Source organism: Leptinotarsa decemlineata, unplaced genomic scaffold (genome assembly GCF_025532065.1).
Source record: "Leptinotarsa decemlineata unplaced genomic scaffold, Ldec_3_MD MMD2_tig00000576_RagTag_RagTag, whole genome shotgun sequence".
Lineage (NCBI taxonomy): Eukaryota > Metazoa > Arthropoda > Insecta > Coleoptera > Chrysomelidae > Leptinotarsa > Leptinotarsa decemlineata.
The window spans coordinates 8,006,183-8,024,666 of NW_027412551.1; the positions used below are offsets into that span (position 1 = coordinate 8,006,183).

Sequence of the window (18,484 nt, forward strand, 5' to 3'; positions counted from 1 at the left end):
GGCATATTTAAAAACCATTTGATGTAAGCAATGCCATTTAATTTTTTTGACGTCGTGGTATGTACCACTCTGTATATTAGACTAACTGAAATATTCAAATTATTTAATTTAAACTGGAAATCAAATTTTTGTAGGATGTAAAATATTTCACAGAATTTACGTACAACTCCAAACAAACTCAAACTGAGAATTTCAATATGTTAATAAAGTATCGAAAAAATATGTATTTCGAGAACTCAAATTCTATCCACTTCGATTTTTTCAAGGAATTGATGGTCCTTTAGGATCTCTACATTGCTGGCCTCCAGAAACGTCTCCTCCTTGGATATGTCTTATTTTGTCACTTCCATTCTCGAAATATTCACAAGGAATACTGTTGCTCTTATGTGGAAAAGGAATTCCCTTCAGAATGAATTGAATTTCTTCAAGCGTTTTTCCTTTTGTTTCTGGAACATAAGCTTGTACGAATACAGCAGTCAGTAAGGTGCAAATGGAAAATATATAAAAAGGAACATCGTAGCCCACTTTCATTGAAAGTCTTTGGAATATTTCTATCGAGAACCAGCCGAACAATACATAGAAGAAATCAGCAATGGTCATTCCCATAGCTTTTACGTTTGCAGGAAATAGTTCCGCTGTCATAACTATTGGTATAATTCCCAGACCAAATTTGAAAACTACAGCGTAAACCATGACAGATACTAATGGAATCCAAGAGACGTAATCGACATTCATACCAGTTTTCTTCAACGAGAAGAATATTGCCAAAACTAATAAAGAGCAACCTGTTAATAAACATGAAGTTATGAGGAGAGGTTTACGACCAAATTTGTCGATAACAAAATCACTAATAATTGCTGACATAAGCATCATTAGTGCAAACAAAATACCAGCTATTTTGGAACTCATATAAACTGAATCAGCCGCTGAAAGAATGTCATGTAAGTTCATCAATATCACACTCATACTGCTCAAATGCTGTGCACCGTTCAATACAAACATGATCAGAACAGCTTTTCTATTGCTTTTCGACAAAACCAGGTCCTGAGGTCTCCCTTTTTCCGTTTGTTGCCTTTCGACAGCAGCAGTTATGTCTTTAAGTTCTGCTTCAACGTTTTCCGTACCACGCAATCTCTGTAGATGAAGTTTCGCCTTTTCGGGATTCTCTCTGGATAGTTGGTAATAGGGAGAATCCGGCATGAAAGGAAATGTAATCAACTGTATTGAAACCAGTATTATTCCAATGATGGATGAAACATAGAATTGTACATATGGAGCAACAGCATAGATGATCAAAATACCAACCAGCATCATCACGTAAACGATACCAGCAAGAAAACCTCTGATTTTCTCATCGGCTATTTCAGCGATGTACATGGGAGCTGCTACGAACGCAACATCTGCAGACAATCCCACCATAAACCTGGCAACATAAAGATATTCAACCCTATTTGCTAATCCTATAAGTAACCAAGAAATCAAGGAAATTACTGCCGAAATCAAAATTGATCCTTTTCTCCCTATTTTATCCACAGCAAAAATTGTAATCGGTAATCCTGCGAACCCACCAATCATGTAAAGAGTTTCTAACCATCTGACATCGTTAGGCCCCAGTTCAACTGGAGAGTTTTCGCTTTTTAAGATCTGAATTGCAGGAGCACTCCAACCATAATGCATCCCATCGGAAATCGAACCAAGTGTTCCTGAAATAAAGACTTCATTATAAACGATGCATCACTGTTATTGAAAAAAAATCTAAGATTGTCACACCCAATAGTTCAGGTTTCTAACAAAATAGGAATTGACGAACTAAGTATGAACACAAATAGGTACTTCGAATCCATACAACTCCCCGACTTATTTTCTCAAATATTACTCCCTTCTTGCGACTAGTAGAATATCATTAAATTTCATGAAGTTCTGCGCAAGAGTCAGATTATATGCTCCTAAATTGAAGTCTTGTCTTTGTTTCCAATAAATTTGCTTTAATTGTATTTTTTCTGTTATCTCCGTTCAAGTCTTCCTTTTTTTAACGGGCAGTGTACTTGATGCGTTCATCAAAGTATGTCAATGACCTATGAAGCTCATTAACGTTTTTTGAGTGGAATAGACTTGGCAAATAGCTTGTATTCAAGCTATTCATTTATCAATGATATCTACCTTGTAACCCTTGTTAACGAAACTTTGTTTGGTAAAACCAGATAAGCTGTTGAGCAAGTTTGTCGAATTGGTAGTTAAAAACTCGAGTACATAATTATTCATTGGGAATACTGATATTCCATATTAGTAGGAAATACTTTTTCAGAAATAGCATTGCATTGAAACGAAACCATTTTTGTTAGGTTGTGATTCTATATATTTCAATCATATAATTATATTAGTATGATTAGTATAATTTCCGTACGCCACTGACAGGGACAGTTTAGGACAAAAACGTCACAGTCCTTTATGAGAACTCTAGTACCTACTATTTTAAAATTATATAATAGTTGGAACACCACATGATTTAAATTGTTATAGTATATGAAGTAGTAGAGCCTTGATGATGATAGCACGACCAGCTGTCGAAAGCGCTCGCATATAATAAATAGGAGTTATAAAGCTTCAAATCCTCATTTGTCTCATCTGGCGGATCGATTAGGGTCGACCGACTCTGAACACTCAACAGTAATATTCAGATGATGACAAATAAAGATGAAAAACCATTGTTATGAATGTTTATAATTCTTTAAGAATACAAAATATGAAGTAAGGAGGAAGTAGTGCAAAAATGCGCGGGTATGACCAGTGTCAATAGATCGACAATTTTTAGAATTCTCAAGGAATTCAAGGAAAACAACAGCTTTTTGGAGCCGAATGTATCCACTGGCAGAAAGAGTTTGGTTATCGATGAAGGAGTCAAGAATTCTATCAGGTACACCCTTTTTACATTAAAAACGAAATGCCTGCATTGAATAAAGTTTTGTCAGTTGTTCGTGAAGGCAGTTTTTTTCTGATATGAAAAGAACTAGATTATGGAAGACATTACAAGAGCTGAACTTTACTTTTGGAAAACAAGATAGAAAGAGTATCAGATATTTCAGAATGTAGAAGAAAGATAATTAAAGGAAGTCGGAACACTGGGAAAAACTAATTTTTATTTCGATATTAGAAAAAATTGGAAGAATTGATAATTTCATTATTTGAAAAATAATGGAAATACATTTTCTATCAGAATGAGAGATACCTTGCGGGATCTTGCTACCCTTATTCCGGTTGAATATCGCTATTTAGGCGTACGAAAAGAATCGATCTCCATTTGGTTACATGAACAGCTATTTTGAAACGTTTATCATTGAGATTCGTGAGAGTTATAGGTATTCCAAAAGTAACTCACCTGCCAGTACTGCAATAAGCTGTGGAAAAGTTCCTTGGAACATGGAAAGAGTGAATTTCTCCTGCATTATACCACTTTCGACACTAATTAACCTTATTGAAAATAATTTAGTTGTGGTTTCTAATTATAAATCAATGTATCTCAGACAAATGACATCAGAGTAGGATATTTTCTGGATATCCAATCACAATTACGTGCACAACTTCAGCTTATACTGGATGAAACTCACTACATGTCGATATTTTGCTTGCCAATCTGGAATATAACCAAAAAAGAGCTGTGTGTCTTAATCAATTACAACAATAACAAAATTCACAAAACATATTGAAGTGCTAGTAAATAGTTTTATTAAAACGTATAGGGCAATTTCGGTTTCATCGACATTCGACGTTATAATTTCGAAGATTTATAATATAACAATATAACAAATGTGAATGATTTTTGGTTTGATTTCTTCTTATCAGCACAGAAATAATTAGTTACTGTGAGAATATTATATTGCTTTTTATTCTCATTTGTATATTTTCATGGAGAAAAAACTTATGAACGGACATATTATGAAACAAAGTCCCCCTCCGCGTCTGTCTCTCTGTCTGTCTGACAGCGATAAACTTAAAAAATACCGAAACGACATTCATACTATTTTCACCAATAGACAGAGTGATGCAAGCGGAATGTATAACTGACTGATGTTCGTGTGAATTAGTTGAAATATGACCTTGTTGTTGTCTACAAAAATTCGAAGCGATGGTGCTACCGTGCGAGCTTCAAACGGAAACGCTGCCTAATCCCTTCGAAAAATACAAAATAATTTACTGTATATCAGTTGAAAACCAGAGCACAAACACAACACATTGATGATTCAACACCAGACCCCATAGTAATCATCAGTGGTGCTTGTAACACTTCTCCGCTCCTCAACGAGAAAGAAATATTTATTTAATTGATAGGGTCGGTTACAAATCAGAAAATGTCGGTTCAGCATTCTACAGTCCACACGGACAGCACCAACATTTACAAAATAGATAAAATCTAACTTAAATACTACAGCATCCGTTTTATTATATAAAGTCCGGGGCCCTAAAGTTCCAATACCACTCACTTTTGTTCGGTTCCTCGAAGGAGCTCCCGCTAATCCTAAAGTTGACAGGTAGGAATCCGTCTAACTCTGTTAACAGGTAGATAAACTGGTAATCAGCTAACTAAAGCCTTAACTGCCAACAATAAGTTGGTGATTGTGACACCCGGATACCCAAAACATCTACTTGTTCGTCGAGCATCGACCACCCTCCAGTTCGTCGCTCTCCCCACTGCCTTTTCGTCTTTTCACCTTTTTCTCCGCCACCTGGCGAAATGTTCACGTGGTGTATTGCGCGAGGCAATACTCACTTAACTAGACAGGGGCGGCGTTCTACATTACCCCTCTGTTAATTTTGGTACAGACAAAAAGTAACACTAGAAAAAAGCAAAGGTGTGATATATCTACTATGACAAATCAGTGGATCACATTGAGGCAGGCGAATGCCCTGTTTTTTTCTGATCCCAGCAGAGCAATTGACTGTGTAACTCGCACAGTTTTTTTGGATAAACTCAGAACGAGTCATCTGGGTACCTAAAAAACGACTTGGGTGTCCCACAAGGGTCAGTACTTGGCCCCTTACTATTCATAATCAACATCAACGACATTGATAAGCTTCCTGGGACAGCATCCTTCACTATATACGTAGATGACAACTCATTTATAATTTCCAACCTCCGAGAAAGTTACATAATGGAAAACTGTGACAAAATTCCATTCCTAGTTAATAATCGGTTCTCGGCGAATCTTCTTTTTCTAAATATCGATAAAACAAACTGCCTTAGATTTTATAACACTCAGAATAACTTAAATACTCCAAACTTCAGGGCTCCAAAAATATTCAATTCGAATCCAGAAAACATAAGCAATAGCAGTTCAATTTTCATTTTCGAAACGAAAATCAGAAGATTTTTTTAGTGCAAAATCACTTTTACTCCTTAGAACAAGTTTTGAACCATTTCTTGGGTTTTTTTTCCTTTTTAAGTACTTATTGGCTTTCAATTATCTGTTATTCATAATTGTTTGCCTCTACTCTGTTCTATTCTATTCTATATTATTATTATTATTAAAAAAAAAAGAATCAATTTTTTTCAGGTACAAATTAACAAAAATAGTACAGGCGTAAAATATTGATGCTATGATGGTAATAAGAATGTTACTTAAATTAATAACAGAAAATAATGTGTCAGTTGTGAGTAGTCCCACTGTGATTCGAATGTGCATATATATTATAACGACAAGGATCCACATTGTTTACTGTATAATTGCTTATATCTAAACCGTCTTAAGAGAAGTTAATGGCAACAAGGAATCCAAGCATTGTGACAAACTCAATTGGCCAGTTCCCATATATTTATTAAAGATTGTATACAAGCAAATAGTATTTTTTACCTCTTCGTCCATTGAAAAAAATATTTTTTTCAATGAGCTATTTTGAACTTTGAGCTCTTCGTTTTGCTTCACCACTTCGACTTAGTTATTTTGTATGGTTTTTTAAAGGTTCGCAATTTCTCATTCAGGAATTCAATTTGATCGTTTTAGCTATCATTTTGATTCAATAATTTTCGAAAAATTCTATAATTCTCCTCTTTGGAAATGTTTTCCATATCCAGTGAACAATTCGCTGGGGCACTATATACTATTATCTACAAGACGATACTCGGTAAATTGTTACAGTTACCACAGTACGAAACACAGTACGAACATCCTAGTTCATTATCAACGATTCTATTTCAACTGCTGAATATGGTGAATTACATATATCAAAGTGATATGCAAAATATTCTTCTGAGTTAATTGATGTTAAATGTAAAGTAGTACTCACAACAGATCTATCTTGAAATGACAAATTCGGTAGAGCACAAGTTCACCTTGCTAACTTCGCTATTTGTCGGTTGTTTATCTTACATATTCAGAAATTAAAATTGATAGTTTTAAATATACTTTTGTTCGAGTGAATTTTATCAATAGTTCTCTCTCTCTCTGTGTCTCTCTGTCTAGGTTATATGTCCGTTGTTACTGCGCGGCGCATTAGCCACTTATCCTCCTGTTACATCGTATTACCTATCCTTTGAGTGTTGTATAACTGCAGTTTTGTCCTAGGTTACAGATCGTCTTACTTTGCGCAATACTTGTAGCCTAAATTTGTTTCTTCTTCATTTGTCTAATTTTTTATTTTTTTTAACTTGTTCTATTATTTTTTTAACACGATTATATTAGCTTCACTTGAATGTTTGTTTCTAACCGACTCCTTTGGACTCGATTTTGACAAACTTTAAACGGACAGATGCATTTTGAACTTTATACACCTATCAAGTCTCATTATTACGGAATGCGCTTCCGCGCACATATTTTTATTATTTGTTTCTTGAAAATTACGACTTTAAATCTCGAAATTTAGACTTTAATCTCAAAATTTCGACTTTTATTCGAAATTTCGACATTAATCTCAAAATTTCGACTTTTATCTCGAAATTTCGAGATTGAAGTCGAAATTTCGAGATTATAGTCGAAATTTCGAGATTAAAGTCGAAATTTCGAGATTAAAGTCGAAATTTCGAGTTTGAAGTCCAAATTTCGAGTTTAAAATCGTAATTTCGAAATTACGAGATTAAAGTTGAAATTTCGAGATAAAAGTCGAAATTTTGAGATTAAAGTAGAAATTTTGAGACAAAAGTCGAAATTTCGTGATTCAAAGTCGTAATATCCAAGAAACAAATATTAAAATTATGTGGTCCTTCTGCGCTTCCGGCGATCAGGATCGCCAGGATTAAATAATTTCCTCGCACAGTCTCTGTGTGAAACCGAGTGGGACAACCACACTGTCTGTGCATGCGTATAAATTTTATATTAAAATAAATGGGCTTGAAATAGTAAAAAAAACTAAATAATTTAAAAAACTAAAAAGCACGCTTCAATAGCAACACGAACTGAAAAATAAAAAATTATTCGAAACTAATTTAAGATTGTGTTAATTTTTCTGTAAATAGATTTACTTATTCTGATTTCAAGCTTATTAAAAGTCATTAATAACGTCAAACTATAGGACTTATTATAATCTTAAATTAGTTTCGAATTGTTTTTTATTTTTTAGTTTGTGTTGCTATCAAAGCGTTAGTTTATCAAACTATTATTTATTTACTTTATAAATTTGTGTGTGTTCACCAGAATTAGGTTTATTAGTTAGGAATATTTAAGATTATATGTTTTTTTATGGGTTCAGGGGTTTTGGAAATTTTCAACCTTCTTCATTTCTCTACATCTTGTTACATACCTAATTAGCTCTTTGATATTTTTGTAGTTTGGGCTTCTTAACACTGTAACCATGTCTAGGGGAGCTGAAATTTCGGGTTTGATCCATTTGTGATGAAGGTGTTGTCCAGGATTCATGTTGGCTGTACAGTACAGTATCAATTTGGACTATTACCAGTCCCAATTTAAAAAAAATGATATTTACAGCTTCAATGTCCTGTTGTCATCCTAGTAATACTAGTAATATGTCTTCTTTCCACGTTTGGTAATTTCATATACTATGGTTTCAAAGGATAGTCCGGTTGAACCTAAAATACATTTTACCGCTGTTTTGTCTATTGTGTTTCCATTGTGTGTAATTTTTTTTATTGATTATTCGTTTAAGAATTGATACAACGAAATGAAATTTAATATAAAAAAGAAAGTAATACAAATTATGAAACAACAGTAAAAATTAATTGGCGCTCAGGGGCGACTTGATTGATTGCAGTGGCGTATTTGATTTTTCAGCTGCAGGAGAACTCGAAAATACTGCAGTGGAATATTAAAAGATGTACAGATTTTTTCCAGAGTATGGTATTTGTTGTTCGTTCATTATCTATACGTTTGGTTACGTATTCAAGTGCCAACCATTGTCGTCTAAATTTTAAGTTCATTACTTCAGCTTACGCCAATATAGCATTTGTAGATATTGATTTCATACATCCCAGAAATAGTCTGAGTCCTTGAATATATATTTGATCTAACTTTTTTATATTTTTTTGGTGCATGGTTTGAAAAGTATACTACCATATTCTAAGTGTACCCTCACCAACACGTTATAAGCCATCATCATTGTTGTTCAATTCGTTATTTGCTTAATTAATTATGTAATCGATGTTTGTTGTCCGGGATAATCAGACGGTTCAAGAGAAAAAAAAAAGAGGAAGGAGGGAGAGAAAACATGTTAAATGTTCATACTGTAAATTTTTCAGAAATATTAAATCTATGAAATCACTGACTTTCTGATTGAGCAGCGATGAGATTTTTTTGTGACAGCACTCAAATGAGGAAACTTTACTAACTGTATATTTTTGTGTAATATCATTATACAAACTACCTATATATGTTATAACTGAAGGATCGTCGATAAGTATGGAGTGGTTCGATGGGACGGAGGTGAAAGTAACCCTTTAAACCTCAAATTCAAAGTATGTACATCGCTACGAAATCTTATTTTGTTATACAAATATGATGGACATTTGTTAATCAATATTTTATGGAAGAGGGTAGCCAAGTGTAAAACATGTCTATTTTTCATAGTTAACCATTTGGTTTCCTTAACTTTATATGAAATTCTGTCATATTTTCTAATACCATACCTAAGACATCATTTTTGAACTCTTTCAATTCTACAAATGTCTTTTTTATCCAGACGTGAACCGTATACAATATCACAATATGCAAAATTACTCAACACAAGCGCATTTGTTAATTTTATTTTCAAACTTATTATAAATGACGATGAGGATAAAGCATTTTCAAACTTATATAACTTTTCTGAACACATTTTGTGACATATTTTGTAAACCTTAAATTTACGTCCATTTTCGATACCTTATAAATTTGATTTATATTCATTGCTTCGACGAAATAAAAATTCTATTATTGTACAGTTTTTGTACGTTTCATCGTCTTTATGTTTTTCAGTACATTAAAAAAAATCCTTCTCCCTCCGCAGTTCTTTTTTATGTGTCCGTATAGTGAGCAATTGAAACACTGAGTGACCGGTGGTACATATGGGGTTGTTACAAATATCATAAAGCAAAAATCAATATATTTGTTCCTTTAAAAGTTATCAATATGGTAGATGCTGGTGAATAATTTGTTTTTCCATTCATTATGGTTCTTCTATTCGTTCTTTCATCTTTGGCTAATTTTGAAAACTACTATCTATCATATTTTTTAATTCTTCTTCTGTAAATGATATCGATATACCTTCAACTATTGCTTTATATGTTTACATATGGTATTATATGTATTATATCCATTGTCTCTCAGTCTTTCATTGGTTACCATATTGTTTGCACTTTCTCTATCAATTAACTCTATTCCTACTTTATTTCTTCCATTTATTTTAATTTTTTTAATATTTTCTAATTTGAAATCACATACATCTTAAACTATTTCCAAAAGAGGTAAAGATCTTAAATTCCTCCTTTCTGATGTGGATTCAACAATAACTATAAATGGGTCTCTATCCCTATCACTATACAATGATATCACATAATTTACTTCATTATCATTTTTCCTTTTTACGCTTTCAAAAATATTTCCTAATACATTCAGAAGCTCCCATATCCAATCCCAGAATACTCATGAGTTCACTATCCCCACTTACCGTGTCTTCACCATTATCAATATGTAATTTTCTAGAGGAAGTCTCGTCTTTCTACTCCTCTCCTTACATGCTTACTGTGTCTCTTACTCTGTCTCCTTATTATTTCTTTAACATCTTACATTTCATTTTTCCCGCTATTAATTTGTAACCCCAATAATTGTTTGTCGGTTACAACTGATCGCCTTTGGGAGCCTCGCTAATCTTTTATTGACGATTGAGGTCTCAATCGATCCCACAAATGGCGTCTTAGTGATGTCATTCAGAATCCAGCCCTCTCAACAAAAATGAAAAACTAATGGAAATATTCAGCGAAAAAAAAAGCAGTGATTTCAAATTGTAAAATGTATATCGTATAATACATAAAACATATAAAATACATATATCATAAATAAAAAACAAATTGATAGGAAATTTCCTACTATATACTAAATTATAAAAATATATTTCATTATTTTGGAAATCATATCTAGTCAGAAAATAATATTAGTATATATCACATTATATAATACATCAATCCTATAAATTACAGTGTAAAAAGTAAGTTTAGCCAGTAATTGAATACAGAAGAAATCAATTTATAAAAATGACCACTTAGTAGACATTTAATGAAATATTCAGCAAATTTGCCATAAAAGACGGACACAAAATATAACCTTGAAAGTAGAGAGGAAAGTTATTGAATGATTCCACTCACCGACATAACCGGTTGAGGTTATGTCGATGATTCCACTCGTTTCCAGTGAAGGCAACCTGAAAAGTTCACTCTTTCTGGTCTAAAACTCAAAAGTCCCTGTGTATATTCAAGAAATAAACTGTTTCTGTGGATTATGTGCCAAAAGCTTGAGCTTAAATTGAAAACTAATAATAAAATATCCAATGTGATGAGGTTATGAAAGAACGTCAGAAATATAAACAAAATAACATTAATGAAAATAACAACTTAAGCAATCCAGGTCGTCATTCCTGGATCATACTGATTAATCATGCCGATTAAACTGAAAAGGAAGATATTTTGGCTAAATTATACTTTATGGGATACTCACGGATCTTCGCGATTTTTTCTGAGGTGATACTACATGATGGTAGGAATTCAGAACACTTTTTATTTTTTGTCGGACTCACTTAGTTTTCGAGATATAGCCTGTCAAAGTTTGTATGACATCAAATTTTCCCTTTTTTTAAAGCAATAAATAAACAATTGCAATTCACATATTTTTTTATTTAACACAACTTTTTTGATATTATCGCACCTTTTTATATCTCTTTTCATTCTCTTATTGCCGAGTTTCCTGAAATTAGAATGAAATTCCATAATTTGTCAGGTGCACACAAATCACTTTTTATAAATTGCATTAGGTAAGTTTCACTATTCGAAAATACGTTCCTTTTAGAATTCGGAGGTCAGGTTAGATGTTGAGGAAACATAGTTTTTACAAAAGTAAATATTCGAAAATACGTTCCTTTTAGAATTTGGAGGTCAGGTTAGATGTTGAAAATACATATTTTTTTTTAAATTCTAAAGTAAGTTTAGACTGATTTAAATTAGGTTGGGTTAGGTTATGTTGAGTTAGCGTGTGACAAATTATGGAATTTCAATCTAATTTCAAGAAACTTAGCAATAAGTGAATAGAAAGGGATAGAAAAAGTGCGATGATATGGAAAAAAAAGTATTGAATAAAAAATATATGAATTGCAATCGTTTATTGCTTAAAAAAAGGTAAAATATGACATCATACAAACTTTGACATGATATATATCGAAAACTAATTGAGTCCGACGAAAAATAAAAAGTGTTCTGAATTCCTACCATCACGTAGTATCATCACAGAAAAAATCGCGATATTTTTAGGAAGATATTAGTTTTTAGAAGGAAAAGATTTTCTGGCTACTTCTCCATCTACATTCAAGAAAATGTGGCAGTCAACAGTCAACTAACAACACCTTCATGTTCATTGGCTCATGAACTTCCAGCATAGACGTTCAATACGTTTCTCAAAACATTCATTCAAGGTGCCACATCTATTGAACCTCAACAAGTTTAGGTACTTATGATTTCGTCTATGGCTCAGGTATTTTTCATAAATTCATGATTTTTTCCATTGTACTGAGTTTTTCTGTAGTCAATACTAATAATGTAGGGGAGAGTGTTCCCCAATCAGACACAAAATAGGTTTTGCTAAATATTAACCTTATTTATTGAGCAAACGAAAATATGATCGTCACTAATACAAATTAAGGCCGTGCATAAAGTTCTATGGTAGTACATACATCATCAACCAAAAAAATAATTCAAAAAAAGTTTGTTTAAAAATGAAAGGACAGTCGTCTGATTGTGGAACATACATGTTCCACATCCAGACACGGCATGTTCCACAATAAGACAAAAGTTTTAGTACTGTTTTAACGAACTTCTAAGGCTGAAAAATTAACTTCAAATTTGATTGTTGCCGTTTTGTTGTTCCCACGTGTGATGATTTTGGTAACACCATCTCAATGTTTTCCAAGCATACCAAAGAGACATCTTCTATTTCGGGGTAAATGAAGCTGTTATCATAGTTAATGGACTTTCCCATAAATTTAACCTCACATTCCTTATCTCTTTTACATAATGTATGTATGTAATACATTTTTTTCTTTTTGTCTATAAATTCTATCAAAATAAAATCGGCAACTTCTGGCTTTTTATTAAGCTTGTCTAGAAGAGGTGGTGGATCGATTTCTCCTACAAAATCAATTTCATCATCAGAATCTTCAGTTACAAGCATCGCCGCGTTCTCATTTTCATCGTCTGTTGAGTCTTCATCGAATCCTACTTTTTTTTCGTGATATTTTTCTTCTTCAAGCTTTTTTTTTCTCTGTCTATCTGTTTTATTTCCAGGGCGATATTTTATGGAGTGTCGGTGGCGATAATACTTTCAGCTTTTTCTCTCTTCTTTCTCTGATTCTTTCGTTTTTCAGCTACTGGGTATCCTTTGAATTCTTGCGGACTCACGAAAGTTTCTGTGTTTTGATTTTGTGTGGGAGTTGTGTGTAAATTGATTGATGTTGAAAGTGAGGAGACTGACATAACGTTGATGGTTAATTGGGATCTATATGTGGTCGGGCTTCTTTATTGTTTTGATCCACATTCCTATCAGTTACGCTACTAATTGCAAAGTCGTCATCTGTAAATATGAATTTAACGAAAGGATAAATCCCAGTTTTTCGAAATCCGAATTTTATATTAGCTGGCGTCATCGATTTTTCTAATGCATTATTAACACAGCCAGCTATATCAAAAATAGAAACGGATATCTCAGGATGTTCTAAAAGCCATGTTTGTGAGGCAGTATTGTAGAATGATTTGAACGAAAAAAACACAGAGACATCTAACGGTTGCATCTTGTTGGAAGTATGCGGTGGTAAGGTCAAAATGCGTCAAACTGCGTATGTTCAATGAAGTGCTTGGAAACAACTCACGAGTCATACATCCAGAGTCGGAAACCGATCCCAAAGTACCATACGATGCTCCATAAGTCAATTTTTTAACGGCACGAATTATGTTCCACAATCAGATAGCGTCTGATTGTGGAACACAGATGCTGTCTGAAGGTGGAACTTAAACCGTAATACAAAATTAAATTCAACTGTGAACTCCATGAATAACCTACAAAAGTAAACTCGCTCATAAAATGTCAATAAAATAGCCCAAAATCTGATCAACAGATTGTTTTTGTACTACTAGTTCCAAAAGAAAAATTAAGGCTTATAATATTAAATCAAGGATAGAAAAAACTTACCTAGAAAAACAAGTTTTTTGTTGAAAAATGCTCAAATCCAAAAGAATAGCGTTACAACTTTGTTTACCAAAACTGCGTGTGTAACCCTACTATCCAAATGAAAAACATCGAACTTGCGGCTGGAATTTCAAAATTACATGCTTTGTCTGATTGTGGAACATGTCTGATATCGTGTAACATTCTCCCTACTACATAGCTCGAAATAAAAGTAGAATAGTCAGTTGTGACTGAACCTCTGCTATAATTTTAACATAAAACAAATTCTAATATTTTTGTAAATGGCATCTCTAATATCACAGTATGATCGAGACATCATGCACATCAAGTTTAGAAGTTGAAGTGTTTATGTGAAGTACTTGTGAAATGTACGGTATTTGTAGAATAGTTTTTCTCATCAGGAAGAAAAGTCGAACAATTTGTCGACAAGTCTACTGCAGATACTCTCAAAAAATTTTTTTGACCAGTTCGTTGATAAGCCATATTTTTTTATATTAATTTTTGTTGGCCTGTTGTGAATAATCATGTCATTTTCCATTATTCTACTGTCACCCCTTATTGACGATATCCCTCAGGAGCTGAATCTTGTAATAGCTAAGGATTAACAAGGTCTTACCTTTTAGCGTGCGATTCTTAGTACGGGTCAGATCATACGTGCAAATAGAGAAGAATTGAATGAAAATTTTCATCGCCTGAATATTTGGGGGTGTAAAGTAAAGATCATCAGTGTATTTACTAAAGAATCAGGATTCATCTGCATGAATTTTATGAAAATTCAGTTGCATGGATGTCATGAGGTATAAAACTATATGAGTACTTCATACACGTGACTGAAGATTATATGCTTTTTCCTTGAATCCTGTCCTAAAACATACTCAAAAGTCAGATATAAAATGAACCATTCAATCACTTTTCACATTCATTTCTCTTGTTCACAATTTTCACCCTTTTCACTTTATTTATCGTTCTCTTCATTGAGAATAACAGATTCAAAATGCATGGCATCGTTCAGTTCCCGACCTTCATTCTTCGACACCATTTCTTTGGGATTCAAAACGGTCTGAAAACTCAATAACCATATTAGGCAGCTGAGCATCATTATGGCAGTTAAAGTAAATGTCCAAATTGTTCCATACTGTTCATAAATGTACGTTACGAAAACTGGCCCCATTACTCTAGAAAGACATCCGGATCCAGTCATGAGTCCCATCCACACTCCCTGAAATAACATATATTTCAGAATAATAAAAATGTAATTATGAAATTGGATATCCATACTTTAATGAATCACAACCAAAACTACAGCTATCGTCAAAAAAGTTTCGTATAGACATTTGGTAATGTTTTCCTAATTATTTAGTGTTTTAAAAATGAGCAAAATTCACAACCCCACTCAGGTCGATGTTAAAATTATCGGTGGACATATAACTGATATTATAAATGTGAAAGTTTGTGAGGGCGGATGTATGTTTGTGGCTCTTTCATTTCATGCCTGAACGACTGAACGGATTTAGATGAAACTTCACATAAATACAGCTTAAACATCAGATCAACTAGAATACAATTTACAAAGTTTTTGTGTTATTTTGGTCATAATATAGGTAACCATAAGTATTAAGTAAGTCGGAAAAATTCTTGCCTACTGAGAGCTATCTTAGCGTGAGCTGCCTATACCTTTGGAGTTACATGAGGATAATGTAGGTACCGTAAGAATGTATGTATATCTTAATAGTTCTAGATAAAAGTCCGCGATAGCATATATTCATAGGATGCAAATTACTGAGCCATAAATCTAATTCAATTAGATACTTTTTTTACAATGCACATTTTAGAATATCTGTCAGGCTCTTATGAAAATTAATTCAATTGTCGTTTCAAGTATTCAATATAGATAAACTTTGTCTTCTACACTAAGTAATTTGGACGAATCGTTTAAAAGTTATCACGATAAGATTAACATGAACTAACATGAACTAGCATTACATAATGCTAGCAACGCAACTTTGACCCTTGAGTTGCGGTGTAAATTACAGAGCACATAATTTTTGACTTCGGTACCTAAAAAGTACCTAATTTTGGCATATTGTAAATGCGATTTCCGTACTTTGCGTTGCTGGCGTAACAGAGCTACAAAAAGCAGATATATTAACGACTCGTTTATGACAAAATTGAGGAGTATGTTGAAATTCATCAATTCACCATGTATCGTTTATTTGTTTCCAATTTGTTTATAACGTTTGTAACCAGTTGTAAATTTATGTAATTGCCATTTCAATAAAAATAAATTTGTCTGTTTATCTTTTATTTGAAATATTCCACATCTATCATAAATTAATATGCTTGGTGCTATACCGAACCGTCAACGGTATACGGAATAACAGACACACCAAATAACCTCAGATCAGCTGATTTTTGACACAAGATACAATTACACAAGTTCTGGATTCAACCGCCAGCCCAACCGGCAAATCCAAATAAAAAATGGAAGTAGGTTAGGAAATTCGTTATTTTAACAATCTTCATTAAGGTTGTATACATTTATTTCAGCTCCAAATTATTTTAATAAAATGTCCGCCGAAAAAATCGTTCTGGAAATTGAAAACACCGAAGTCATATGTAGAAAACAGACACTTATTGAAAACAGTGATTATTTCAGAACAATGTTTGAAGGAAATTTTATAGAAAGAAAAATGAAAAAAATTAAGTTACAGGTAGTATTTAGAATAGATTAAATGAAGTTTTTCGCTAACATCAGTATACTTCTAGGATGTCGACCTGAAAGCAATGGAAATAATACTGCGTTTAGTCGAAAACAGAAGTTATGCTTTTGAAAATGAAGATATTTTAATGATTCTGCATGTAGCTGATATGCTACAATTCGTCGAAATCTTCGACTCAATTCTGCATGAAATCACGGAAATCTTAAGCCCAATACATTGCTTGAAAATTTGGCAAGCTACAGAACAATTATCGATAAAACCACTTTATCTCAAAGCCAAGTCAATGGCATTGGATAAGTTCATGGAGGTTAAAGAAACTGAATGTATACTGGAACTCTCCTTAGGAAGGCTATGTGGTTACGTTGGGCATGTGCATTTACGTGCTGATAATGAATTTCATGTGTTTCAAACAGTTATGAACTGGTGGCAGGCAAACAACAACTGGAACCTGGAAAATTGTGATGTTACTTTGCTCAAGCTGCTCAGTTGCATTGATTATCAAAACCTAGATGACGGGTATATCAAAGAGATGATGGAGTATTCTGGTATTTCAGACAATAACACAATCAAAGATATACTATTGTGTTTATTCAATCTAAGGAATGGTTTTGCAACTGATGGGTTTTCGCAGAGCTGCCAAGAGAAAGCCTCATTATTATTGAACTCAACCAGAAGTAGGAGTATTGCTAGTTGCCCTTGCATTCTAGTCAAAACTAAGAGCCCATATGATGGTAACATTTATATTATTATTACGCAATTCTAAAACAATAGTTATTTTATTATCACAATAGTAAGTAGCAATACTTATTAGAGAGACTAATATCTAAACCTATAAAATATTATTCTGATTTTACTTTATTTTGAAAGTTGAGGTACAAGTTATTTCGAGGTATTTTTACAAAGGACAATTTGAAATACAGTTTCACAGAACTCAGTTAAAATGTACAGAATTTGTCATTACATACAGTTCATTAGAGAACTAAATCCAGGCTGGTAGGCCTAAAGTACCAAATGTCTCAGCATCGACTGAGACTTAGAGATATAACCTCCGACCTTGCAGTCAACGCATATTCTAGTGATGATGTCTGCCGCAGTAGTAGATGAAACGGTTAGTACTTTAGGTTCCATTTGACTACGACCTATCAACCCAGATTTTGTTCTCTTCAATTGTGACTCCGGATGTGAAATCCTATATTCTAATATTTCTACAATTTATTGTTTAGAAAAATAAGTGGAATTATGTTAATTTTTTGATACCTGATTGTGTGTCTAACTAAAACACTTTTTGTATACTCATGAGAAGTCATACACTTTTCTTCACAAGCATTTCAGTTCAGATCATCTACTTTTGCAACATATTTATGCAACTCTATATGTATTATCACTACAATGCAATGCTATTAACTTTAATTAAATGTGAATGTACAAAGATATGTGACATTTCATAGGTATATCTGTCATTATATCAAAACTGGAGACTGTATCTAGGAGAGATACATACCTACATCAAAGAAAATGAATATTCTAAAATTAAATTTCGAAATATTAAGATATTGTGACATATTGAGATAAAACATTAGGGAAACCAATAACAATGAATAAAACGATCAAACTATTTTCTTTCTTATAAAAATTGACTATTATTCTTCATTCGTTATCTTGAGTTGAATATTTCTTTTGCAGATGGTTTTATAGAGGAAAAATCAGAATCGGAGAGAGAGAAAACTGAATTTCATGTTCTATATTATGGTAAGTTTCCATTAAAATATCAATAAGAAAAATTGTGAATGAACCTGAAAATTGCTGGTTTTCTGAAATGAGATTTCAAACATTTTTTTGAGTGCTACATCCTCTTCACTATAAAAATAAGGAACTTCCAAAGAAAAAATGAATTTGGGTTCA

General features: G+C 32.9%; 3 protein-coding genes across 11 annotated transcripts in view; 1 reads left to right on the top strand and 2 right to left on the bottom strand.

Annotated features, from left to right (window-relative positions):
- Positions 1-89: 89 nt before the first annotated feature.
- LOC111511695 (facilitated trehalose transporter Tret1) lies at positions 90-10,306 on the bottom strand. 3 transcript variants are annotated; one of them, XM_074174337.1, is made up of 4 exons: positions 10,087-10,306; positions 7,729-8,014; positions 3,377-3,631; positions 90-1,703 (listed from the first exon to the last, which is right to left on the bottom strand). In XM_074174337.1, exons 3-4 carry the CDS (start codon positions 3,441-3,443, stop codon positions 262-264), a joined length of 1,509 nt encoding a protein of 502 aa, XP_074030438.1. In that variant the 5' UTR covers positions 3,444-3,631; positions 7,729-8,014; positions 10,087-10,306; the 3' UTR covers positions 90-261. The 3 variants fall into 3 exon arrangements, with proteins under 3 accessions (XP_074030438.1, XP_023023494.1, XP_023023495.1); XM_023167726.2 differs by lacking the exons at positions 7,729-8,014; positions 10,087-10,306 and adding an exon at positions 6,280-6,414; XM_023167727.2 differs by lacking the exons at positions 7,729-8,014; positions 10,087-10,306 and adding an exon at positions 4,479-4,695.
- Positions 10,307-14,144: 3,838 nt separating this feature from the next.
- Cln7 (CLN7/MFS domain-containing 8) overlaps positions 14,145-18,484 on the bottom strand; it is a 50,844-nt gene continuing 46,504 nt past the window's right edge. For 2 of the 4 annotated variants that reach the window (XM_023167734.2, XM_023167733.2), the window contains exon 6: positions 14,145-15,081. In XM_023167734.2, coding sequence (XP_023023502.2) covers positions 14,818-15,081 — 264 coding nt within the window. In that variant the 3' untranslated portion in view covers positions 14,145-14,817. The remainder of the gene's footprint in view (positions 15,082-18,484) is intronic. The other 2 variants (XM_074174336.1, XR_012465255.1) reach the window with 2 other exon arrangements.
- Positions 16,264-18,484, top strand: part of LOC111511696 (kelch-like protein 3) — a 46,601-nt gene continuing 44,380 nt past the window's right edge. Inside the window, exons 1-3 of one of the 4 annotated variants that reach the window (XM_074174335.1) lie at positions 16,264-16,573; positions 16,629-17,313; positions 18,266-18,331. In XM_074174335.1, coding sequence (XP_074030436.1) covers positions 16,430-16,573; positions 16,629-17,313; positions 18,266-18,331 — 895 coding nt within the window. In that variant the 5' untranslated portion in view covers positions 16,264-16,429. The remainder of the gene's footprint in view (positions 16,574-16,628; positions 17,314-18,265; positions 18,332-18,484) is intronic. The other 3 variants (XM_074174333.1, XM_074174334.1, XM_023167728.2) reach the window with 3 other exon arrangements.